Source organism: Myodes glareolus, chromosome 13 (genome assembly GCF_982192425.1).
Source record: "Myodes glareolus chromosome 13, mMyoGla1.1, whole genome shotgun sequence".
Classification (NCBI taxonomy): Eukaryota; Metazoa; Chordata; class Mammalia; order Rodentia; family Cricetidae; genus Myodes; species Myodes glareolus.
The window spans coordinates 76,273,444-76,296,480 of record NC_142038.1 but is presented as its reverse complement, the minus strand read 5'-3'; the positions used below and the strand labels follow the sequence as shown (position 1 = coordinate 76,296,480).

The 23,037-nt window shown below is 37.2% G+C and overlaps 1 protein-coding gene across 1 annotated transcript in view; it reads left to right on the top strand.

Annotated features, from left to right (window-relative positions):
* Positions 1-23,037, top strand: part of Mib1 (MIB E3 ubiquitin protein ligase 1) — a 108,647-nt gene that overhangs the window by 54,307 nt on the left and 31,303 nt on the right. The window contains exons 11-12 of the mRNA XM_048447978.3: positions 3,492-3,689; positions 6,374-6,525. Coding sequence (XP_048303935.1) covers positions 3,492-3,689; positions 6,374-6,525 — 350 coding nt within the window. The remainder of the gene's footprint in view (positions 1-3,491; positions 3,690-6,373; positions 6,526-23,037) is intronic.

Genomic DNA, 23,037 nt, shown 5'->3' with positions numbered 1-23,037 from the left:
TACATATCATGTTCATCTTTCTGGGTCTCTGTTCCCTCACTCAGGATGTTTTTCTCTAGTTCCATTCATTTGCATACAAATTTCAAGATGTCATTGTTTTTCTTTTACTGCTGACTAGTATTCCAATGTGTAAATGTGCCACACCTCCATCCATTCCCCCGTTGAGGGACATCTAGGCTGTTTCCAGGTTCTGGCTACCTCAGGACCCAGCAATGGGTATATACCCAAAAGATGCTCAATCATACTACAAGGACATTTGTTCAATGATGGAGAAGTATTGTATTTAGAGAGAATCAAAATGGCCTGCAGGAGCGAGACTCTGAAGCTAACCTGCTGCTATGAGACCTGTACTCATCTTTTCAGGGCCCTTTAGGTCCCTGTCTTGAAGATTCACCACCTCTTAATACTCTTACTACTTACTCCTAACGTGGGGACCATGCTTCCAGCACAAGAACTTTTATACTAACAGGTAATTTCCAAATTGTAGCAATCACAAGTACTGAGTAGATTAAAAACAGTGTCTTCTTCAGCCACCTTGAGATGAAGACAAATCAAGTAGAAGGGCAGCAGGAATCAGTCTGTGTCGCAGAGAGACAGCAACATTGCTGTACAGAAACCTCTGTGTCTGGTATAAGAATGAAATGGAGACAAGGTGAGCTGTGGTGATGAGTCAGGCCCCAGTTGGTTGGAGGAGAGAAAATAGATTGGTAAATCATTTCAAGAATAATACCTGTGGATTCTGATGGACACAGAGAGGAAGCAGATATATGCAGGTCTGTGGGGCAGTTTTTGCTGACTATATGGGCTGTGGTTTTCTTAGGCAAGATAGGGCAGGTGCAATAGGAACAGAGTTTATACGTTGAAAGGAGAGAGGACCGGAGAGAAAGGGTGTGGTGTTAGGGTTAGTTTAAGGACCCTTCACAGAGTCTCCATAGAACCTTATGTGGATAGCATAGGGACCAGCCATGCTGCAAGCTTATTCAGAAGAATAATTCAGAAGAAGACAATTTAGAAGAGAAACAAAGAAACAAGTGTAATTGTAGTGTCCTATTGTATGTATGTGTGTTCTATAATCTTTAATTTTTTAAAATTTTTTTCTTTATAGTGTCATTCATATACCAGCGTTTAAAACTTTAAGTGTTTGTTTTTACATAAACTGTTGATAGGGCCTGCATAACATGCTCCGATTTGTGGTGTTTTTGTTGGTTTTTTTTTTTGTGTGTGTGTGTGTTTCCTCTTTTCTTTCTTTCTCTTTCTTATTCTCTCTCCTCCCTCCCTCCCTGTCTGCCTGCTTTCTTTCTTGTCTATCTTAGACAGAGTCTCACTCACTGTTTAACCCAAGGCTATCCTGGAGCTCACTATATACTCCATGCTGGCCTTGAAATTGTAATCCTCCTGCCTTAGCCTCCTTAGTGCTAGGATTATAGGTGTGTAACACTATGTCTGGCTTCACTTAATAGTTTTCTAACAACCATAAGTATAATAAATTCATCTTCATAAATGATCCCTATTTTATTTAGTTGGTATTAGTGGATTGTTCCCTTTCTAAATGTAAAGGTAAAAATCATAATAGTGGGATTGGAGGGATGGGTCTGGTTAAGAGCATATACACCTCTTGTACAGAACCTGAGTTCAGTTTCCAGCACCCACGTTGAGTGCCTCACATGTCTGTAATTCTAGATCCAGGGTTTGAAAATGCTCTGGCATTTAAGGGTACCTGTATTTATGAGCACATATCCACAAACTAACACTCATACTCTCTTTCTGTCTCTTTGTGTCTCTTTGTCTTTCTATCTCCCCCACACACAGAATTTTAAAAATTATAATAGGAAAAACCTATTTAAATTTGAGATGAGGAAAATTAGTTATCCGTCCATTTCTGTCTGTCTGTGTCAGGATGTGCACATGTACATGTACATGCTTGTTTTTCTGGGACATTTGATTACAGTGCTTGCTAGTCCTTCACTCTGGTAACAGAAGCTCCTAATTTGATTCAGCTGGAAATATTCACAAGGTAGAAATTTTCTACCTTTTCAAGAAGTGCTATTGAACCAGATTCCTATATAAATATCACCCTTGATAGCGGTTTGAAAAATAGCAGGCAAATACTTTGAAACAAAAAAAAAAAAAACCAACAACAAAAATCTATCTTGAATTCAATGCCTGCTTTGTACTTATTCAGTTGTTCTAGAGATATTTAATTACAACAGTATTTACCTGTGTGATCATTGAAAGGTAGTTTAAGAGATACTGGATGCCCACTGCTAGGTACTAACATGCAGATTTAGAGTCATTGTTTTGGAGTAATACTTGAATAGGCTTACATAGTGTGTTGACATTTTGGAGTGTAGTATTCTCATGAATACAGTAACATTTATAGTACTCTTCTCTATGCAAAGGTAATGAAACTAGTTATATGTAAATATATGTGATACATAATATATATTTATGGTACAGTACAACCATTTATCCATTTATGAAATAGTTTCTTTATATAAAAAAGTTCATCTCATCTCTTTAGAAATATGACTGTTATACAGTGTGACAAGCACAGTTTAATTCTTATGGAAGAGTTTTAAGAATTTGGAACTGTGGAATTTACTGGTTCAGTCTTCAGTATATATATATATATATATATATATATATTTAAAGATTTATTTATTTATTATATATACAGCATTCTGCCTGCATATATGCCTGCACACCAGAAGAGGACACCAGATTTCATCATAGATGGTTGTGAGCCACCATGTAGTTGCTGGGGATTGAACTCAGGACTTCTGGAAGAGCGGCCAGTGCTCTTAACCTCTGAGCAATCTCTCAAGCCCCAGTTTTTATATTTTTATGCATTATTTAGAAATATATTTCTGTTTTCAAATATACAGAAGTGGGTATGTTCAGCACTTAGATGTAACTCTGACTAATAAGTGAAATTTCTATGTAGGTAATTAAGACCACATTGTTACTCTAATGTAATGTCAAATCTCTGCTTAGGTAATTAAGACCACATTGTTGTGCATACTTTTTGTTAGCACTCAGCTGATACTGGTGTAGTTTTTATGTGACTTCAAAGTTTTCAGTCTGGTTTAGTTATACACGCTGAAAGTACCAGGACCTGGGAAACTGAGACATGAAGCTCAAGTGTAGCTTAGGCTACTTGGTGAGCTCTTGTCTGAAAGGTTGGTTATTATGAGCTAGGTGTACACAGGCTGTAGTGCATGTTCCTTACCTGCATATGAGACCCTAAATTCGATTTCCTAACATTAGAGTTTTAATAAAAAGTATTGGCCCAGTTTAAATATGTTGTAATGTTATTGATCTGGTTTTATCATTTGTGATTGTTCATGTCAATTTAGAGCTATTTTATTGGTCTCACTGGTTTTATTTATATTTTTTCACAATTTTTCTGAAGTTGTTCTGGTTCGTGACATTTTAAAGCTTCAGCTTTTCTTTCTTAACTGTACTGACTGAACCCTCATGCTGATGTTCAGGATAAGGATGGAGATCGAGCTGTTCACCATGCAGCTTTTGGAGATGAGGGTGCTGTTATCGAAGTCCTGCACCGAGGCAGCGCCGACCTGAATGCTCGTAATAAGCGTAGGCAGACTCCTCTGCATATCGCGGTCAATAAAGGTCATCTTCAGGTTGTGAAGACGCTCTTGGACTTTGGCTGTCATCCCAGTCTCCAGGTAAGATTTGAAAGGAATATGCAGAGCAGGCATTGATGAAATGTTAAAGGATGTAGAAAGTTCTGTGGTAAATTTGTTACTGTGAAGAATATCCAAGATAGAGGGTGATATAAAATAACTTACTTCATAACTATTTAAATATTTTAATTGTAGCTTAATTTGTTCTAGGTTCTTCGTTTAGGTCTGTTTTGGAAAATAATATTGTTTTGATTTATAGTAGGAAGGAAAGTGGCCTAATTTTTGAAGCAAAAATTTTTCCTAAGAAATGATTTTCTTTTCTAAGCTCATTTAGCAACTAGATGAACGTAAGACACATATGTCAGAGAAATACAGTTTGTGCAAGATGTGCTCATTATGGTTATTAAACACTGTCTTTTGTAGACACAGAAAGTTAAAATTTGGAATGAATGTATAACTTCATAGCAAAGGAAATAGTATATAATCATAATATATTAGTGTTTAGGTTCCTTCCTAGCTTTTCTTTACATCTATCATCTTTAACAAAATAGACTTTAAACACTTATTGTTTGAATATGTTGAACTGAAATTGAAAAATGAAAATGAAATTTATGCCCTGGCAATGCTGAAACATGCATGGGCAGTGTATATATGCCAGCTCTGTTGAACTTGGTATGGGCAAGTTCATATGTCAAACTACTTTCTTTAAATTGAAAACTCAATAATAATTAGAACACAACAGGAGGAATCATGGTGTAGATGATTCTCAGCATAGAGACTTCCTAGATCTTAGGATGTGGCTGAAGAGTAGTCGAGCAGTGGCTTTTGAAGAGAGTCGCAGGTGCTGCTCAGCAGTTTGTTTTTAGGAAGTAATTTTTCTGAAGAGACTATGGCTAGGATGTGGTTTTATAAGTATGTGCCAGACTGGTGGATGGAGGGAGAACTGGGGGTGATCTGTTGAAGGAGAAGGAATTAGATCCACTCAACTTTCTGTCTGCAATGGGAGGCAAAGTCACATGTAGGGAATGTGAATTGGGATTGGGGAAGACAGAGCATAATTGAGACTTGTGCTTTGGAATAGCTGTTGTGGGGACCAGAAAGCAGGACAGACCAGGGACCTGTGGAAGGGTATTCGAGCATGTTAAGAGTTCTCCTCAAGTGAGAGGCTACACATTTTTAGTGCCACCAAATAGAAGGTAGGTGGTTGGATGGAATTTGGATTAGGAATACCTTATGTGGGTGGGTGCCTGTGATTGGAAAGCATTTTCTATAAAAGTCCAAATGGTACTGCAGGTTTTTACGTGTTTTGTTTCAAGGCCATACATCTCTGCCATTATAGAATGAGATAATCATAGCTAATACATAAGTGCATGGGTGTGGCTATATGTTCCAGTAGGATTGAATTTATAAAAACAGATGGAAAGCTATGGTATATGGTAGAGAGTAGGCTGTGCAGACTTTGTAAAACTACAGATTGTATACGCTCTAAATAGTTCATTTATGTAGACAGTTAATATGGAATTAGAATTTATTGCTAAGTAAATTGATTAATGCTAAATACGTCCAAAACAGTCGGATTGAGGGCCTGGAGAGATGGCTCAGTGAGGGAGAGCACTTACATGAGCAAGAGGATATGAGTTCAGATAGTTAGCACCCCCACCAAAAGCTGGTCGTGGCTACATATGCCTGAAACCCCAGCATTGGGATGATGGAGACAAGTGTTTCCCAAAACTCACTGGCTGACCAATCTAGCTGAAACAGTAAATTTGCAAGTTATTCAGGGACCCTGCCTTAAAAGAATTGAGTAGGAGAGTGGAGGGAGATGCCTGGTGTCCTTCTCTGGACTCCGTGGATGTGTGCATGGGTGCACACACCTGCATTTCCGCTTGTGCCATACATACCATACCCCATACACAGAGATACAAGTTTCTAAAAAGCAGATTTAGAAATTATGGGTATTTATTAGATTTGTTTCTGCTTTGAACTCCATAGTCATTTTGCTGTTCTTTGAAAAGATTTTGGTTTGTTGATTCTCACCAATTCTGCATATTATATTAATATATAGAAAACTGAAAAATTATTGATACTTGCGTGGTTAAGACTGAAAACCACTGACTTTAAACTCATTGTTCTGCTTTCTAAGACTGCTGCTGTATGTTGTTCGTCTCTTTGTAGCCCAGGCTGGTTTTGAACTCACATTGTACACAAAATTTTGCTCTTTGTGCCTTTACCTCCCAGGTGCCAGGATTACAGGTGTGTATTGTCCTGGCCGCTTCGTGTCATGCTGGAGAAAGAGCCTAGGGCTTTGTGCATGGTAGGCAAATGTTCTCTCAACTTGAAGCATATCTTCAGCCCTGCCAATTTTGCCTGCAGTATATTTAATATAATGTGAAGTTGTGGATATTAGCACATGCCTGTAATCCCAGCACTCAGAAAGTAGAGGTAGAAGTTCAAAGCCAGTCTCAACTATATAGAGCAAGTTTAAGGTCAGCTTGGGCTATAGTGTGGGAGTCTTTGTCTCAAAAACAACCACCACTACCACCACCATCTCCATCTTAACAGCAAACCAACAGGAGCTCTAAGCATGGTTGCTGACTGACACTTGTTTGCTTGTTAGAGAGCCTGCTTCTTTGTCTAGAAGTTCAATGAGAGTCTTCCTGTTGATGTGGTGATCAATGGGAGGGGAACTAATGGAAATCTCTTTAAACTTAAAAAAATAAAATAAGGATTCTGAAGGTGACACCCCTCTCCATGATGCCATAAGTAAGAAGCGGGATGACATCCTGGCAGTTCTTTTGGAAGCTGGAGCAGATGTGACCATCACAAACAACAATGGGTTCAATGCCCTGCATCATGCTGCACTGAGAGGAAATCCCAGGTAAAATGTCCTCTTTTACTGCTTTAGGTGCTGTTTAAAAATGCTTTCCTGTTGTTCCAGTCGTGTTTTCCTGGTGTAATGAGGACAGTTTCAGCTAATTTCAACATCTCAAATGATAAAGTTTTGTAGAAAACATACCCTTATTCATCAGGTACATGTTACTCTAATATTAGTATTATGCAATGGTTAGATGTCTATTGAGTGTAGATATAAAATATCAGGATACTGGCTAATGTTTAAAGAGTTTAATTCAATGCATTTTAAGATGTTAATGCTGAGTTATTTAGATGTGTAACTTCTAGGAACTCTAATCATGTTTTAGTAGTAGGTGAAAAGGATTTGCTGGTTAAAATATGAGAGCGGCTGCCTTTGGAGAGTCCTAATTAATATTCATAAAGGGTTAGCAGAACCCTCAGATGCCAGCACTTAGCTTGGCTGGAGGATGAGGTTTGCATCAACTCACTCTTTGGAACAGTTTTAAATTAACCTCAGTTTCTTTATAGTTGAGTAAAACCCTGTATATTTTGACTAAGAAAAATATTCACTTTGTTTTATCTACCTGTAACTTCATATTCTTTAGAATTCCTTAATGTGTTTGCTACAGCTTCTTAGGGTGCCCACTTCAGGGCAGTCACAGAAGTCAAAAGGGTTTATATTATGACTGCTGTTGGGATGGGGGAGTTAAAGGACTGTATTGTCCATCACACATTGGACTTTTTTCAGATTACAAAGATTTGGACTCTTCATACATTTGCATTGTGGAGACAGAGTAGTTGCTATGTCTCTGTCCTCCAACTAGATGATGGCAGTGATGATATCTCATGATAAACTTAAGTACATTAGATGCATCATCTCACTTAATTCTTTTAAAAGCTCAAATTTTAAAATGAATTGATTTTCTTTGTTTGTACTGCTGGTGATTGAACTCGGGACCATGCAGCTTTGAGATGAACACTATGCCATCAAGCTATAGCCTTTGAACAGGGTATTTATAGCCTCATTTTATAGATGAAGTATGTGGGAATTATAAGCCTTGTCTTGGCATTCAAACCGTTTTTTTTTTTCTTTTTCAAGATAGCTTCATTTTATAGCTTAAGTGGAGCTTGAATTGCCATCTTTCTATCTCAAGTCTCCTGAGTGCTAGGTTACAGGCAAGTGTATACGACTATGCCAGGCTGAGTCTCCATAATCCTTCTTTCTGAATTTATCTTCTATTAATTGAAATCTTTCTGCCTGCCTTGCCCTTTAGTACATTATTACACCATTTTCCTTCCTAAAGCAGTTGTCTGTTCTCTTCTCCCAGACTCTCAAACGTTTTTCTTTCATGAGGATGTTATCTTAATCACCTTCCTCTTCTTTCCCCTGCAACTGCTTCCTCTCCACCAGAATTCTTTTCCGTTTGCTTGTATTACTCATATATGTGTCCTGCTAACTGTGTATTTCCCTTGAGACTATGGATGTTCATATTAATGCATATGTCCACATGTATGGTAGCACACACTCAAATTAGTCTTAACAGAAAAGGAACTACAAGATTTTAAAAGATAATATATGATTAGTTATAGAATGACTTTTATAAGATAAAAGTAGGTATTCAGATGGAGCAAGCACTTAAGATTAAATAGCCAAAAATATTTTTGAGAGAATGTAGGCTATAATGTTTGATTATAAAGTTTAATAGACTAGAAGTTTAGAGGTTTTAGAAAACAGTTATCTTAAGTACTTTGAATTGCTTCTTTTTTTTTTAGATGTGAGATTAGTATACTAAATAATCTAACCATATTTAGGCAGAGGAATATTTTTCTTATATTTCTTGAATTCTTGTGTAATTCTTGAGGGTTCTTCAGAAAATCTCTAACAGTGACTCCTTCAGCCAGCTAATCTGTATAAGATGGCATCCAGAAAAAGAAGGAAAGGGCCTGGAGAGATGCTCAGTGGTGAAGGTGCTGTTGCCTGATGACATGAGTTCAGTCCCTAGGACCCAGCTATGGAAGGGGAGAACTGACTTCTGCATGTCCTCAGACCTCCATGTTTACTGTGCACACATACCTGCATACTTCTGATAAATATTATGTTACAAGATGGCTTTGGTGAAAAGCTAGCTAAATTCTTTATTCCTTTTTCTTTATTTTTGGGCAGTTATCACTTTTGGTTGCCATATACAGATTTTATTTGAAGGCAGTAAATGGTTATTTAAAAGTATCAGTTGTAATAGCATGTTGGGTAATTTAAGATTTTTTTCATATTTTATTAAAGTTAACTTTTCTTTAGACTTTGGACCTTTATTCTTACCTTAGAAAAACAGGTATGGCACATTATTTCCAAATGCTAAAATTTTCCCTCTTTTTAGATAAAATCTCAAATATTAACAGACATGCAAACACTTTTCCTTTCATTGACTGCTTTCTAGTCTTTCTTGTTAATGTGGCTTCTGTCCACATTGTAATGGTTTAGCCTGTTTTTATCTTCACTGGCTGCAGTTATGTAGTATGACTGATTGCATGCTGACTTCTCTTTCAGTTTAGTTGTAACTAGGGATTAGTTCTTTAGTTAGTATAATTCTTGGGGTGTTTTTTGAGGAATTTTCTTTTTAGAATGTTCGTACTCCCCCTCCCATTAGTTTTTTTCTTTTTTAACAGCTAGTTGTATAAGCTAGTATTGGGACAAGTATTTGCTTGTAATTATTTCCACTTTTTATGATTGAAAATGTGGGAAGTTTTCGAAACTTGCATAATCACTTATATGTGTGTCTGTAGCAATTGAGTACATTCTACTCCCCAGGTTTGCTTTTAGTTAATAACAGTAATTTTCAGCAGTGCATCAGCAACATGGTAGAACTGATAATTATTGGATGTGATTTTCTGAAGGAAACCTTTTATTATCTTGGCCTTTAAAATATGTCTCAGTGCCTTATGTTTATGAAAGATCTGCTTTGAGATCTGTACTTGAAGGTGCAGATCACGACGTAAATTTCAAAACTGATCTGTAGGTTTGAGAATTTTAACCCTATAAATACTGGTCATGTTTTCTGATATTTGGTGGTTTTGTTTTTGTTTAGTGGTTGTAGTACTGTAGATTGAACCCAGGACTGTGTATGTGCAAGATACCCTATAGCCACATTTCCAACCAAGTATTGGGTGCTTATAGAGATGTTTCCCCTCAGAGTTTGGTCCTCTTATTTTATCTTCATTGAATTAAAAAAAATTCAGTTGTAAATCAAGATAAATAAAATTATTTGTGCTGATAAAAGTAAAAACCAGATTTATTGGAGGAACATGCATTCGCATGTTACTTAGGTACTTCCCTATGCTGCACAACCTTCTTCAGTTGCTGAATGATTTGTTTATTAAGGAACATTAAGTCATCTGCGGGTCCATTGTAGTCACTGGGAAAATTGGGTGGATATTGGTCTCTGTTTTTGTCTCCTGCAGTTTCTCTCCACTGAGAGACTTGTGAGGAAAGTTTTTGTGAAAGGCAGGCAGGAGAACAGGGGCATGTTTATTAGTGAGGAATAAGTCTTCATAAATAATAAGCAGAAATGTTCAGCATTTTCTTTGTTTTAAATCTTAGAAACCTTTGCTTCAGGTTCAGGGTCAGAAGAATTAGATGTTTATTATTAAAGTCTGTTGACGACTTGAGACGACATTCTCCATCATTAGGCTAACAGTAAATAGTAGCAAAATTGAAGGCTAGTTCTCTTGAAAATAATGACTCGGTTTCTGAGTGCTCAATTTTATGACAGTGTTCTGTAATTTAATGCACGCATAGCATGCACTGGAGAGAGCTCAGCAGTTCCGAGCATATACTCCTTTCAGAGGGCCTGAGTTCAGTTTCAGGCATCCATGGCCGGTACATCTGTCTGTAACTCTAAGGGATCTGATACCACTGCCCTCTATGGGCATCTCACGCTTGTGCACATGCCCCTCACAGACACATACAAATACACATACTTTTTAAGAACTATATAAATAATTAAAATATGCATACCCATGTGAAACATGCTATTATATTCTCATGTTTTTAGGTGAGTTTTGATGAGTTTCTCAGATTTTTTTTTACTTTTCAAGGAAGTTCATCAGGAAGTAGAGTAGGCATTTTCTTGTTTTTGGAAGAATGAAAATTTAATAATGTGATTTTTAAATGTGCAGTGTTTTTATAGGTTTTAACAATTTATTAATTAAAATGAAAAGTTAATACCAAAGACCACAAATTAAATAACTTTATTTGAAATCTTTTTTATCACACATTTTTTCCATAAAGCTTTTTGATAAACATCTTTAATCACTGTAGTTCTCCCAAATAAAATTAACAGTTGCTAGTTATTTAATTTTAATTACAGTTAATAGATTCAATAAGCAAAACTATTTGCCATGTAATCCATATTCTCATGAAATGCTAGCTGTGCTGTGGTGATCAATGCATAGCTACAGCTGGTTGAAGGGGACCAAATCCATTGAAGAGGCGATTTGGTTCCATTTTACCAGCTTTAGCAAAGCATTGCTGCTGCTACTTTAGGATCCAAACCGGTTCCATGCTCTTTTGTAGAAACACAGATGACAGTTGTTAGAAATTCCCATACTGGTATGCCAGTCGCTAAAAGTGAAAGTCCTACTTGTAGGTGCATGCATGTCCTACTGCTTGCTACTTTTGCGCCTTAGAAGTTTTCTCCCTTTAGCACATTAATGTGAATCTTTACTTAATTCTTAAATGCACATAATATTCTCTTTCAAAATCAGGAACACTTATAAAAAACAAGCATCATAATATATTTCAAAGTGATGTTTCCAGTCTCTCTCAGCAGGCTCATTTTTCCTTTCTCTTTTCTTTCCTCCTTTTTTCTTTTCTTTCTTTCCTTACTTCCTTCCTTTTTTTAAAATTTTATACAAAGAGTGTCTCTGTGCAGCCCTGGCTGTCCTGAAATGCATTATGTAGACCAGGCTGGTCTCAAATAAAGATCTACCTGCTTCTGCCTCCTGAGTACTGGGGTTAAAGTTGTGTGCCATCACATCCAGCCTGCAAGCTCAGTTTTAAGTAATTAAACTAGAAGTTGAGGAAGAGTCATGCTAACTGCATAGTTCTACACTGTTATTTTAGTGTGATAGTTGAGGACTAAGTAGGTTGCTGACAGGAGTGGAGGGATATGAGTGACCTTAAGAAAATACCTTTGTCCTTTAGTTTATAGATAGGTCACACATGTCTTCAGTGCCATGCTTTGTTTTTGCTTATGTTGACATACTAACTTTGGGGTTGTAATTTAAACTCTTTAAAGATCTGTTTTCTTAACTAAATTCTGTGTTATTTCGAGTATAGATTGCTTAGTTCTTATTATAAGATCAGTGACACATTGACATGTGGTAGTTAGCTATAACCCGTGAATTTTGAGTATTAAAATTTACATGATACTTTTAAAAGCAGCACTTAGGTACATTTTATAATGTGTCTCTTCTGTAGATTTCCTGTCTGAGGAGAATGACTTCTGAAACATACTCATAAGATAAAAGTCTGATAAAAGTTTGTAAAATAAGAGTGCTGAGTGAAGAACCACATTAATTTATTATCTTAAACTAACCTGGGAGAAGGGTGACACAGGCTCAGACAATATGCAAATAGTTGTATATTGTATTCTGCTTCTGAAATTAATGTAATTTTAATTCTTTCCATTATATTTCCTAATAGTGAAACAGATATGCAGTTGCCTGAACTTAAGTGCTGAAGATAGCACTTGCCTGCTTCTATTTTTAGTAGTTACATGGCAGCCATTCAGCAGATCCAGTTGTTCAAGTGTTCTTTTGGATAGTTCAGTTTCATGTACAGGCCATATCAGGGCAAGGAGAGGCCATGGGAAAAAATAGTACAGCGTTTGATAATGTCAGCATCTGTCATCTCTGCCAGGGAGACAGTTGAAATGTTTGGGTTACAGCAGTGTCAGCAGATGCCCAGAGTCTAACATGTACTCTGTTCAAAAGGAATACCTGATCTAAGTGCTGGATGTGACATTTCAGAGTGATTGAAAACCCTCCTAGATATGTTAGCTAAACTTAGAAGCAACAGAATCAGTTTTCAATTTTACTTTATAAATGAATAGCCAGCATTTTCTAAGAATTGTGACAAATTCCTAGTTGCTGAAATATTTTTTTTAAAGAATTACTATAATTTTTCATACCCGTGGAATAACTAAAATACTGTTGTTCATAATTCATTATGGGCAGAATAATACCCTTTGATGTAAGCAAGGATAATACAGACTTTAAAATATTTGACAGTTTGTTACCAATACATCCTTTTTACTTAGCATTTTGCCATTTTTATCCTTCTCTCATGCTTTACGTAGTAATGGCATTTAAATTGGAGATTGAGTTAAGAACTGATAAACTAGAGGCAAGGGCCAAAGAGTTCATTTGTACAGTATAAAATTACGTTGTTTTTTTTTTTATAGTGTCAGAAAAGAAGATGTAAAACTGAAAAATTTGCCTTAGAAAATCCTCAGGCTTTAATAGGTGGTACATTTTACCACAGGTGAAGAATAGCTATTAAAATGGGAATAAATCACAAATTTGATGTGATTTTTGTTGCCTTATTTTTCTTATTAGATCTGTTGGTCCCAATTTGAGTAATGTGATGTACTTAAAGTTCAAATCGTGAGGACAGAAAATGGTTGATCTGTGTCTCACTGTTTTGTGCTATCAGTGCTATTCTGTAGTAGTCAAATTTTAATCACATGAGTAATCAAACAATCTAGAATGTAGAATTAAAGCAAAAATTAAAATCAATTTCTATGGAATTTTTCCTTTAAGTAAATTAATTTGCACTTGCAAATGACTGGTACTTTTGGAATGGGGATGTTAGTATCTTTGGTGGCCGTTTACTTGTCGGTAGGTTAATTCATTGTATGAAGGTTATCCTCCTGGAAAGAATTGCTCCCTTTTGGTGGCCATTACCTACCCAAAATACATACTTCTTTACATTCCATAGCAGTGTATGTTCATATGGGTACATAAAGAAGTATGTGCTCTGAGTAGGCACTACTGAGCTGTTTGCTGTGGAAACTTGAAGCATCCCATTTCCCCCATTTGATAGTGAAACATTCTGGTTACTGATATGGAACAGTGAGAGATCATGTGCAGAGATTAGCTTATCAGAGACTGAGTGTTACAACAAATTTACCTGATCCCATTATGCACTTAGTGTTCTTTGTTCTTGGTGTACATAAGCACTGGGTGCCTCCTTGGTTCTTTTTCAGGAGCTGCAGAAAGTCAGTGGAGTTGTTCTCCCCGTCACAGGTCCCTTTTCTTCTCTATAATTTACTTCAAGATCCTATAAACAGATGATAATTAGTTTTGAAATTTTTTTTATAAATCAGATAATTTTACTTAAAACTTATTGGAAAGAACAGAGTACACTAGAATTGATTTTACAGTTGACGCAGGGTTTGAAAGTTGGGTCATTTTATTGTGTGAGTGTATGTTCATAAATGGTAATTTATTTTCCAGGTAAGAGATTAAAAACTCACTATCATTTGGCAAGTTATTTGTTGTTCTTTTGTTATTAGTTCCTTGCCTGAATTTTGTGCTTCTGTTTGCATTGAATGAAAATTCAAATGGATATGTCAGTATTTGACTTGTGTGAGATTGCTTTTTAAAAATGGCTTTTAATATAAAGAAAAATTACTAAAACAATTTAACTTTTTTAAAATCTCCATCAAAAAACAGAAGCACTTTAGGCTGTGAGACTCTGGGTTTTACCTTGAATATTTAGCACAAGAAAAGAAAATTGTAAGTGACCTTTAATCACTGAGTTAGTTCAAAAGGAGACCTCGAGAAAATTTGAGGTTTGTGAAAAATATAGAAAAGGGAGTCCTGGGAGCCATTAGGGAGTAGAATTTCTGCGGCTTGTGAAGAATGCTAGTGCAGCTGCGCTGGCATGAGCAGCAGCCAGCAGTGCAGCTGAGAATTGCTGTGCACCTTCATACACGATTCTGTGGCCTGAATAGTAAACCTGCTAGGTTTCTGATTAACAATTCTTGATGAGCTTTTTAAAGCTATCATACTCTGGAGGCATTGATACCTATTTACTGGAAAAGTGAGAACAATTGAAACAATTGTTCATCTAAAACATTAAAGACTTAAATCTTTAGTAAGGTCATGTCAGTGGTGGATTGTATATTTTTGAAGTTATCTCTCATACTATTTGAACAATGGCTTTTTAAAAACTAAATTGTCAAATTGAGCTTTGAAATTAGCCTATGTCCAGATATAGATTAACAATGAAGATATATATCAGTCATTATTAGATAAGCATCCTTACAAGTCAGCCTTTGTGCGTGGTTACCTGTGAGCTTAGTGTCCTGCAGCATGTGTAGGAGGAAGAGAGGTAATGACTAGAGAGTCATGCCGTAGTCACCGCCGATCCCTTGGTTGTTCCCTCACATTATCTGCTAATTCAGCACTGCTTTTATGAGCTGGGTGAAGTAAGGAGGTGTATAAGTGAGCACAGAACCTTACTTTTTAAGATAAATTTAAAAGACAAGTTAAATAAATAAAAAATCAGATAATCTACTTTCCTCTCCTGCCTTTCCTCAACACACACATAGACACATTTATTTGGGCATGCATACACATACACACACACTAGAATTCAATCAACGTTGGTCATACGATTTGGATTGTAATATATCAATTATTGCATAGATAGGTAGAGAAAGTGAAGTAATGGGGGAAAGTTGCTACAATGGCCAAGAAAATGTACCTAGTTTTTTTTTTTAAGTTAGATGAAATGGTTCACAAGAGGGGGAATTGCAGAGGAAGTTAAAGATTGATTAAAAACAACAACAGCAGCAGCAGCAACAACAACAACAAAAAACAAAGCTGCAAACAAAACCCCCAGCACACCTTGCTTTCCCAAGTAGCTATTCACCCTGTTTCCTGTGGCCACCAGAGTACATTGGGTTCTTCTGACGTCTCAGGAAATATCCTGCATCTTTCTTGCTTTGAGATTCTTTTGGGGGAATGGGAGTTTGAATTTCCAGGGTTAATGGTAGATCTGGAGTAAAGCTGTCTTGTCATATCCAAAGGTCAATCTGCAATCGAGGTCAGGACTTCACATAGTCACCACAGAGGTCAGCTTATAACCACAGCCTAGGCTGTTAGAGCTTTATAGGCAGCTAAGCATTTGAAACATGCACTCCCAGGCAAGCGGCTCTCTAGTGCCTCTCTCTTCCCTGACCATATTTAGTCAACCATAGCAAAAAATAGTCTCTCAGCTGTCGATTGTCGATCTGGGGACTGAGGAAACTTCTATCTTGTTTTCTGCCTGTTGATTGTTCTTCCTGTGATCCAAACACTGCTTTGTCATTTGTCCTTCTTTTTTTTTTTTTTAAAGAGCTGCCAAATAAAGCAGTGTCTCATGTTTCCACTTACATTTCCCAGATTCTCCCCGAGCTTGTGCTGAGACTAGGAAAACCTCATGTGGTTGTCACTATACTTAGAAGCACCACAGCGAGAAAGGGAGGGGCACACAACATTTACCCTGGCTAGTAGCAAGGCAGTCTTCAGGCAGATTAGGAGGATTGCCAGAATGTTTCATAATCTGACTTTTTGTTAGTTAAAAAATGTTTTTTACAATAATGTATTACATAGCTGTTACCCTATAGGAATTTTGTATAGTTATATTTAGGGCCTGTTATTTCTATAGGTGCTTTAAAAACACAAGAAATAGTACTTGCCTGGAGCATGAGTGTAAGTGGAATCTCGATACTGTGAGGTAAGATCCTTTGAAGTGCTTCAAACCTTGGTGCAGTGTCTGCTTTGCTCACTTAGTGAGAACATGGCAGGAGTACCTTTGAGTAATTGTATACTTCGAACAATACACGTACAGGTCCAAGGATGATTTTCAGTGTGAATTAAACTATTTTATATCTAAGTCTGATGTTGGTTCTTTCTCTCCTGATAAGCTATGACTCCAGTTTTCTAAATAGTGTTTAGTTATAACCAGCCACAGACTAAAATGGTCATGAATTTGGCATAACTTTGTGGTGTCTGTACTGTCTTAAAGACAAGAAATACTTTTGTTCTCAATTTTAATCGTACATTCAGAGTAAATTTCAAATAGACATTTGTTTTTAACCAAAGATGAGCAATATTAAAATATCAAACCCAGCAAATCCATGAAGATAAAATTTAAATCTCAAAAACCTAAAAAAAAAAATGGACAGGAGAAACCAAGTTCATCTTTTTCTTAATCCAGATGTGTTCTCTGAGCTCAGTCAGGTAGAACTGCCTGTTTTCACAGCACCCAGACAGGGGAGTTGTTCTTGACATTCCTTTGTCTTCAGTGTTAAATTGCTGGGGATGGGTTAGGGGGTACTATTTTAAAATATTTTAAAGGAATGCTATAGATATTTACAAATTTTAGAAAATCCTCCTTTTCCTAACTTAATTATTCACATTAGAGATGATACACATCAGACTTTAAAATAATTCAATTTTCAGGGTCCTAAATGATCCCACTTTGCTGTTCAGCAGCAGTGAACACTGTAACATGTTCCTGTGCTGGGCTGTGACACTGAAAAGAGAATTCCTCCTCCCAGGGCTTAGCAATCCACCAGAGATCCAGTGTTCCTAGTACCCTGCCTGGATGTGTTTTTTCATTCTTTCAGCACAACTTTGATCTCTGTGGTTTCCATGTGCAGAGACTCTTCCGTCTACAGTTGACACGGCTCCAAAGGCTTCTGTCTGGATGGATGAACTTGTCTTGTTCTGTACTACCTCTTTACCTTTTATTCAGGGATTCTTAAATTAGCTAAGCAAACTTTTTTGAACACTCAGTATAATGCTGTTCTAATGTCGTTTTAAAATTCAATGATACTAAATATACAAGGCTTCCATCATTTACCTGCTGGGTTTATTTGAGGAAAGTTCCTTCTTTAGCTGAAGAAAGACATTACAAATAGCATGGCAAGCCCTAGAAATTGACCTAGTGCCATCTGAGCACTACATACCAGTGTAGACAGCTGCTTGTCCCCTCTGCTTCTTGGAACTCATGTGTTCATCATTCAGCAAATGTCTGAGCACTGCCGTGTGCCAGGGATTATGCTAGGCACCACTATTAGTTGTTCTGGAACTTAATGCTTCGTTGGCACTCTTTGCAGATGCCTGCTTAACTGGTCATAAGGTCTTATCTATAAAATATCCATGTCCTTAACCTGTTGTAAAAGAACGAGTTGAGAAACAAAGAAGAGTGTGTCACCAAATCTTAGGGAATCCAAGGAGCAATTAATTGACTTCCTAAAGATACTGCTTGACACTTACTAAGCTAGGAACAATGTAACTGCTTGGCCCCCACAGGCTCTCATTGAACCTAGCTGGAAGTGCTGCAAAGAAGAGCCTGCAACCTTCCTTCCAGGTTCTATAGTGTGTTCCTAAATTACCCATTCCATAGAAAGAAAAGGACAGACTGCTCTGACCTGGTCTCAGTGTACAGAGATGAGGACCAGGGACCCCCTTTGTCAACTATCTCTGAGCTTACCCTGCTGACTGGGCCCAAAGATAGTTTATCTTCTCAAGGTCATGTGATGTTTTGTTTACTTTTCTGAAGGGGTTGATAACTTTCTAATTGAGCTCTCTGAAGAGGGGGTCAGGAGAGGTGGCTTCTCAGAGGACCTGGTTCAATTCACAGTCCCCACATGGCAGCTCACAACTGTCTGTATTTCCAGTTCCAGGGGATTCAACATCTCACACAGACAACACATGCAGGCAAAACTCCAGTGCCCATAAAATAAAAATAAATAAATCATTAAAAAAATACTTCTAAAATATATCTCAAGAGAGAGAGAAAAAGATCTTAACAGAAGCGAAAGTGAATCCCCACAGCTCCAATGTAGAATGTGCATTAGCCTGTGTGGATGCTTCTCTTAAAGAGGGGCGTGGCTTGTACCCCTCAAGTGTGAGCTGTGTGGTGACTTGTCAAGAAGGTAATGTAGAAAGAGCTGAGACACACTCCTCCATCCAGGTGTCAGGTCAGCATCAAGAGTGTTTGTCGTGTGGATAGTGGGTGAAAAGTGGCGAGAGTCACTGCCTGTGTACTCCTCCCCCATGATTCCAGAGGGAGCGTGAGAACACATTGATCCCAGGTCAAGAGTTAGAACATAGTTTGTGCTCCGCAGGCTTCTCAACTTCATCAAAAGTAAGAAGTGAGAAACTGTTATGGCTCAAGCCATAGGACAAGTATAATTTGTTATTGAGAGCAGACAAAAACGAACATTAAATAAAATTTAATTTTTTTTAAAGCATAGATAACTAGAGGGCTAGGATTATAGCTTAGTGGCAGAACTGTGTAAGGTCCATCCATCCCTAGCAACACAAAAATGAATAAGCAAGCAATAAATTAATCCATACTCTTTTACTTAATTTGCACTTTAAAAAAACTGTAATTAGTTTTTAAAGACAGACTCTTCCTTTACCCTGAGCTTGCCTTGACTTTGTAATCCTATTGCTTCTGCCTTTTAAGTGCTATGATTATATGCTTGCTTAGTCATGTCCAGCTTTTGTTAGTTTTGACTGTAAACATTTCTTTTTTAAGATTATATTTTTCCTTTCCTCCCTCTAAACCCTTCCATGTATGCCCGTCCACTGTTCTCTTTCCAATTTATGACCTTGTTTCTTTCCTTGTTATATTTGTGTGTGCATGTGTGTATGTATGTGTGTGTGTATGTGTATTTCTAAATACATAGATATAGCCTGCTCAGTCTGCATAATGTTACTTGTATGTATATGTATTTAGGGCTGACCATATGATATTGGATAACCATTTGGTGTGTTTTTTCTCCTGCTGTCAACGTTCCTTAGTTGCCTGTAGTTTTTAGGTGAACTTTCCCCTATCTACATTAGCATGTCTGTTGCTGTTGTCCTTGTTTAGGTCATGTTTAGTAGCCATGTTGGTGAGACTTCATTGAATGTAGCTTCTGATATTTCTAGGAGACACAATTTCACAGCACACACCCCGTTCCTCTGGGTTTTACAGATTTGTCTTCTTCCTCCTTTGAAACAGTCCTGAGTATAAACATTTCTTTACAAGTTAATACCAGTAAACCTAGTGCTGATTTTGCAATGATTGGCTTTACCAAACATTAAGTGTTGTTTCATATTCTCTTAAAAGCATACTAAGATAGGCTGCGCGCACACATGCTCATATATTGCCTTATACAGCCCAGGCTGGCCTGGCCTGGTACTCACTCTGTAGTTGAGGCTGTCCTTGAACTCCAGATCCTTTTGCCTCTGCCTCCCAAGGGCTGGGATTAAAGACACACTACACCATACCAAGCTTTAGACTTATTGGAGAAGATTTAATTTTTAGGAATTCTTTTTTATTTTATTATTTTTTTTTATTTTCAAGACAGTGTTTCTCTATGGCTTTGGAGCCTGTCCTGGAACTTGCTCTTGTAGACCATGCTGGCATTGAACTCACAGAGATTCGCCTGCCTCTGCCTCCCAAGTGCTGGGATTAAAGGTGTGCGCCACCACTGCCTGGATAGGACGTCTTACTTTAAGTGTTAATTTTAAATTTGTGAAAGTTATGAAATGGTCATGTTTGTGTGTTATAAAGGGTTGAGGTGACTGTGTTTTGAAGTATCCAGAGGAAAGATAAGGATGACCTATTACCTGAAGCAGTTACACTTGAATACAGTTCATCATGTTGTGGTGACCCCCAACCACAAAATTATTCTTGTTGCTACTTCATACCTGTAATTTTTGCTACTGTTTTGAATCATAATGTAAATATCTGTTCTGATGGTCTAAGGTGACCCCTGTGAAAGGTTTATTTGACTCACAGATTGGGAACCACTGATCTAAAGAACCACTGGGGACAACTGTTATAGATTTAAACACGAAAATCATCAGAATGATTTTAATGTCTTCCATATAGAATAGTTCCCCAGTTTGGGACTAGGATGGCAGGCTAAATGGCAAAAAGAATAGTGAAAATTAAGTCTAGAAGGAGTGTACTGTAGGAAGAAAGGGGAAACGAGAGCTTTGTGTTGGGCATAGTGGCACAGCTTGTAGTCCCAGTTCTGAGGAGGACGAAGCAGGAAAATCCTGTAGACGCCACTCTGTACACAGTGAGACCACGTCCAAAGGATCATCACTGACTAAGCAAGGGACAATCTCTTGCTTCAGGTTCCCAAGTATCACATCAGCAGTGTGACCCATTCCTGACTCACAAGCCATTTATTCCTCTTTTTAAAAAATGATCTTTTTGCTTTTGAAGGGCAGAGATCTCGTACAGACACTGCCCCAAGAGCAACAGTCAATGTGTTCTTAAACCTCTCTTCATACAGGCTAAAATTTTCTAGACAGACGTAATTTTCATTTTTTTTATTGTAATTTCATTCTCATACCTTAATCGTTAAGGCCCAATTAGATGTATAGATATCTTCCAAAAATCTTTCTGTATTGTTGTCTGCATGCATAACTTAACTGTTGATTGATTTATTGATCTCATGTTATAACAGTTTCTGTAGGAAGTCAAAAATTACCATTTCCATTTAAAGTACCTTGTTGAGGGTACTAGAGAGATGACTCAATGGTTAGGAGTAATGACTGTTTTTACAGAGGACTCGGGTTTGATTCACAACACCAACATGGAGGCTCACAGCTGTCTCTGGTTCCAGGGGATCTGAGGTCCCCTGTCTGCTTGTCCCCTCTGCTTCTTGGAACTCATGTGTTCATCATTCAGCATGTGTTACACATGGATTATTCAGGGAAATACTCATACACATACAATAAATAAATTTTAAAATAAAAATACTTTCCTAGTGCTATAATTTCTAGCTATTTAAAATGGGGTATTTGGTTTAAATAATGCCATATTTCTTTTTAATTTTAATTGCACAGATAGTTTCTTATTTTGTCAATGTGCAAGGGGAACAAAGATGGTGAATTCTATTTTTTTTCAAGATTTATTTATTATATATACAGTATTCTGCCTGCATGTATGCCTGCAGACCAGAAGAGGGCACCAGATCTCACTACAGATGGCTGTGAGCCAGCATGTGGTTGCTGGGAATTGAACTCAGGACCTTTGGAAGAACAGGGAGTGCTCTTAACTGCTGAGCCATCTCTCCAGCCCGGTGAATTCTAAATACTGTCTTAGCATTTGATTTTTTTTAAAGTTGTTAATTGAACTATATACACAGGCTAATGGTATTACACAGATTATACTGCATGAACTATATACACAGACTAATGGTATTACACAGATTATACTGCATGAACTATATACACAGGCTAATGGTATTACACAGATTATACTGCATGAACTATATACACAGACTAATGGTATTACACAGATTATACTGGATGAACTATATATACAGGCTAATGGTATTACACAGATTATACTGCATGAACTATATACACAGGCTAATGGTATTACACAGATTATACTGCATGAACTATATACACAGGCTAATGGTATTACACAGATTATACTGCATGAACTATATACACAGGCTAATGGTATTACACAGATTATACTGCATGAACTATATACACAGGCTAATGGTATTACACAGATTATACTGCATGAACTATATACACAGGCTAATGGTATTACACAGATTATACTGCATGAACTATATACACAGGCTAATGGTATTACACAGATTATACTGCATGAACTATATACACAGGCTAATGGTATTACACAGATTATACTGCATGAACTATATACACAGGCTAATGGTATTACACAGATTATACTGCATGAACTATATACACAGGCTAATGGTATTACACAGATTATACTGAATGAACTATATACACAGGCTAATGGTATTACATAGATTATACTGCATGAACTATATACACAGGCTAAGGGTATTACATAGATTATACTGCATGAACTATATACACAGGCTAATGGTATTACACAGATTATACTGCATGAACTATATACACAGGCTAATGGTATTACACAGATTATACTGCATGAACTATATACACAGGCTAATGGTATTACATAGATTATACTACATGAACTATATACACAGGCTAATGGTATTACACAGATTATACTGCATGAAGATGACTGTCTTCCATGGCATTCTTCTTTTGCCTTAGTTACTCTCCCCATGTCTTGTAACTTGCCTTGGGAGTTTTTAGTTTATCAGGCAAAATCATTATCAGAATATTTCTGGTTAGGGAAAGTAAATATTTAAAACTTAAACACTCTCCATTACTAACATTCTTTTTTTAATTTTTTTTTTTATTTTTATTTTTTTGGTTTTTTTCGAGACAACGTTTCTCTGTAGCTTTGGAGCTTGTCCTGGAACTAGCTCTGTAGACCATGCTGGCCTCGAACTCACAGAGATCCGCCTGCCTCTGCCTTCCGAGTGCTGGGTTTAAAGGCACACGCCACCACCGCCTGGCGGCCATTACTATCTTTCTTATCAGTGTAGCATAGCTTTGGTTTAATAAGTAAGGTTAACACTGAAATTTAGCTTTGCTCAGGCTGGCT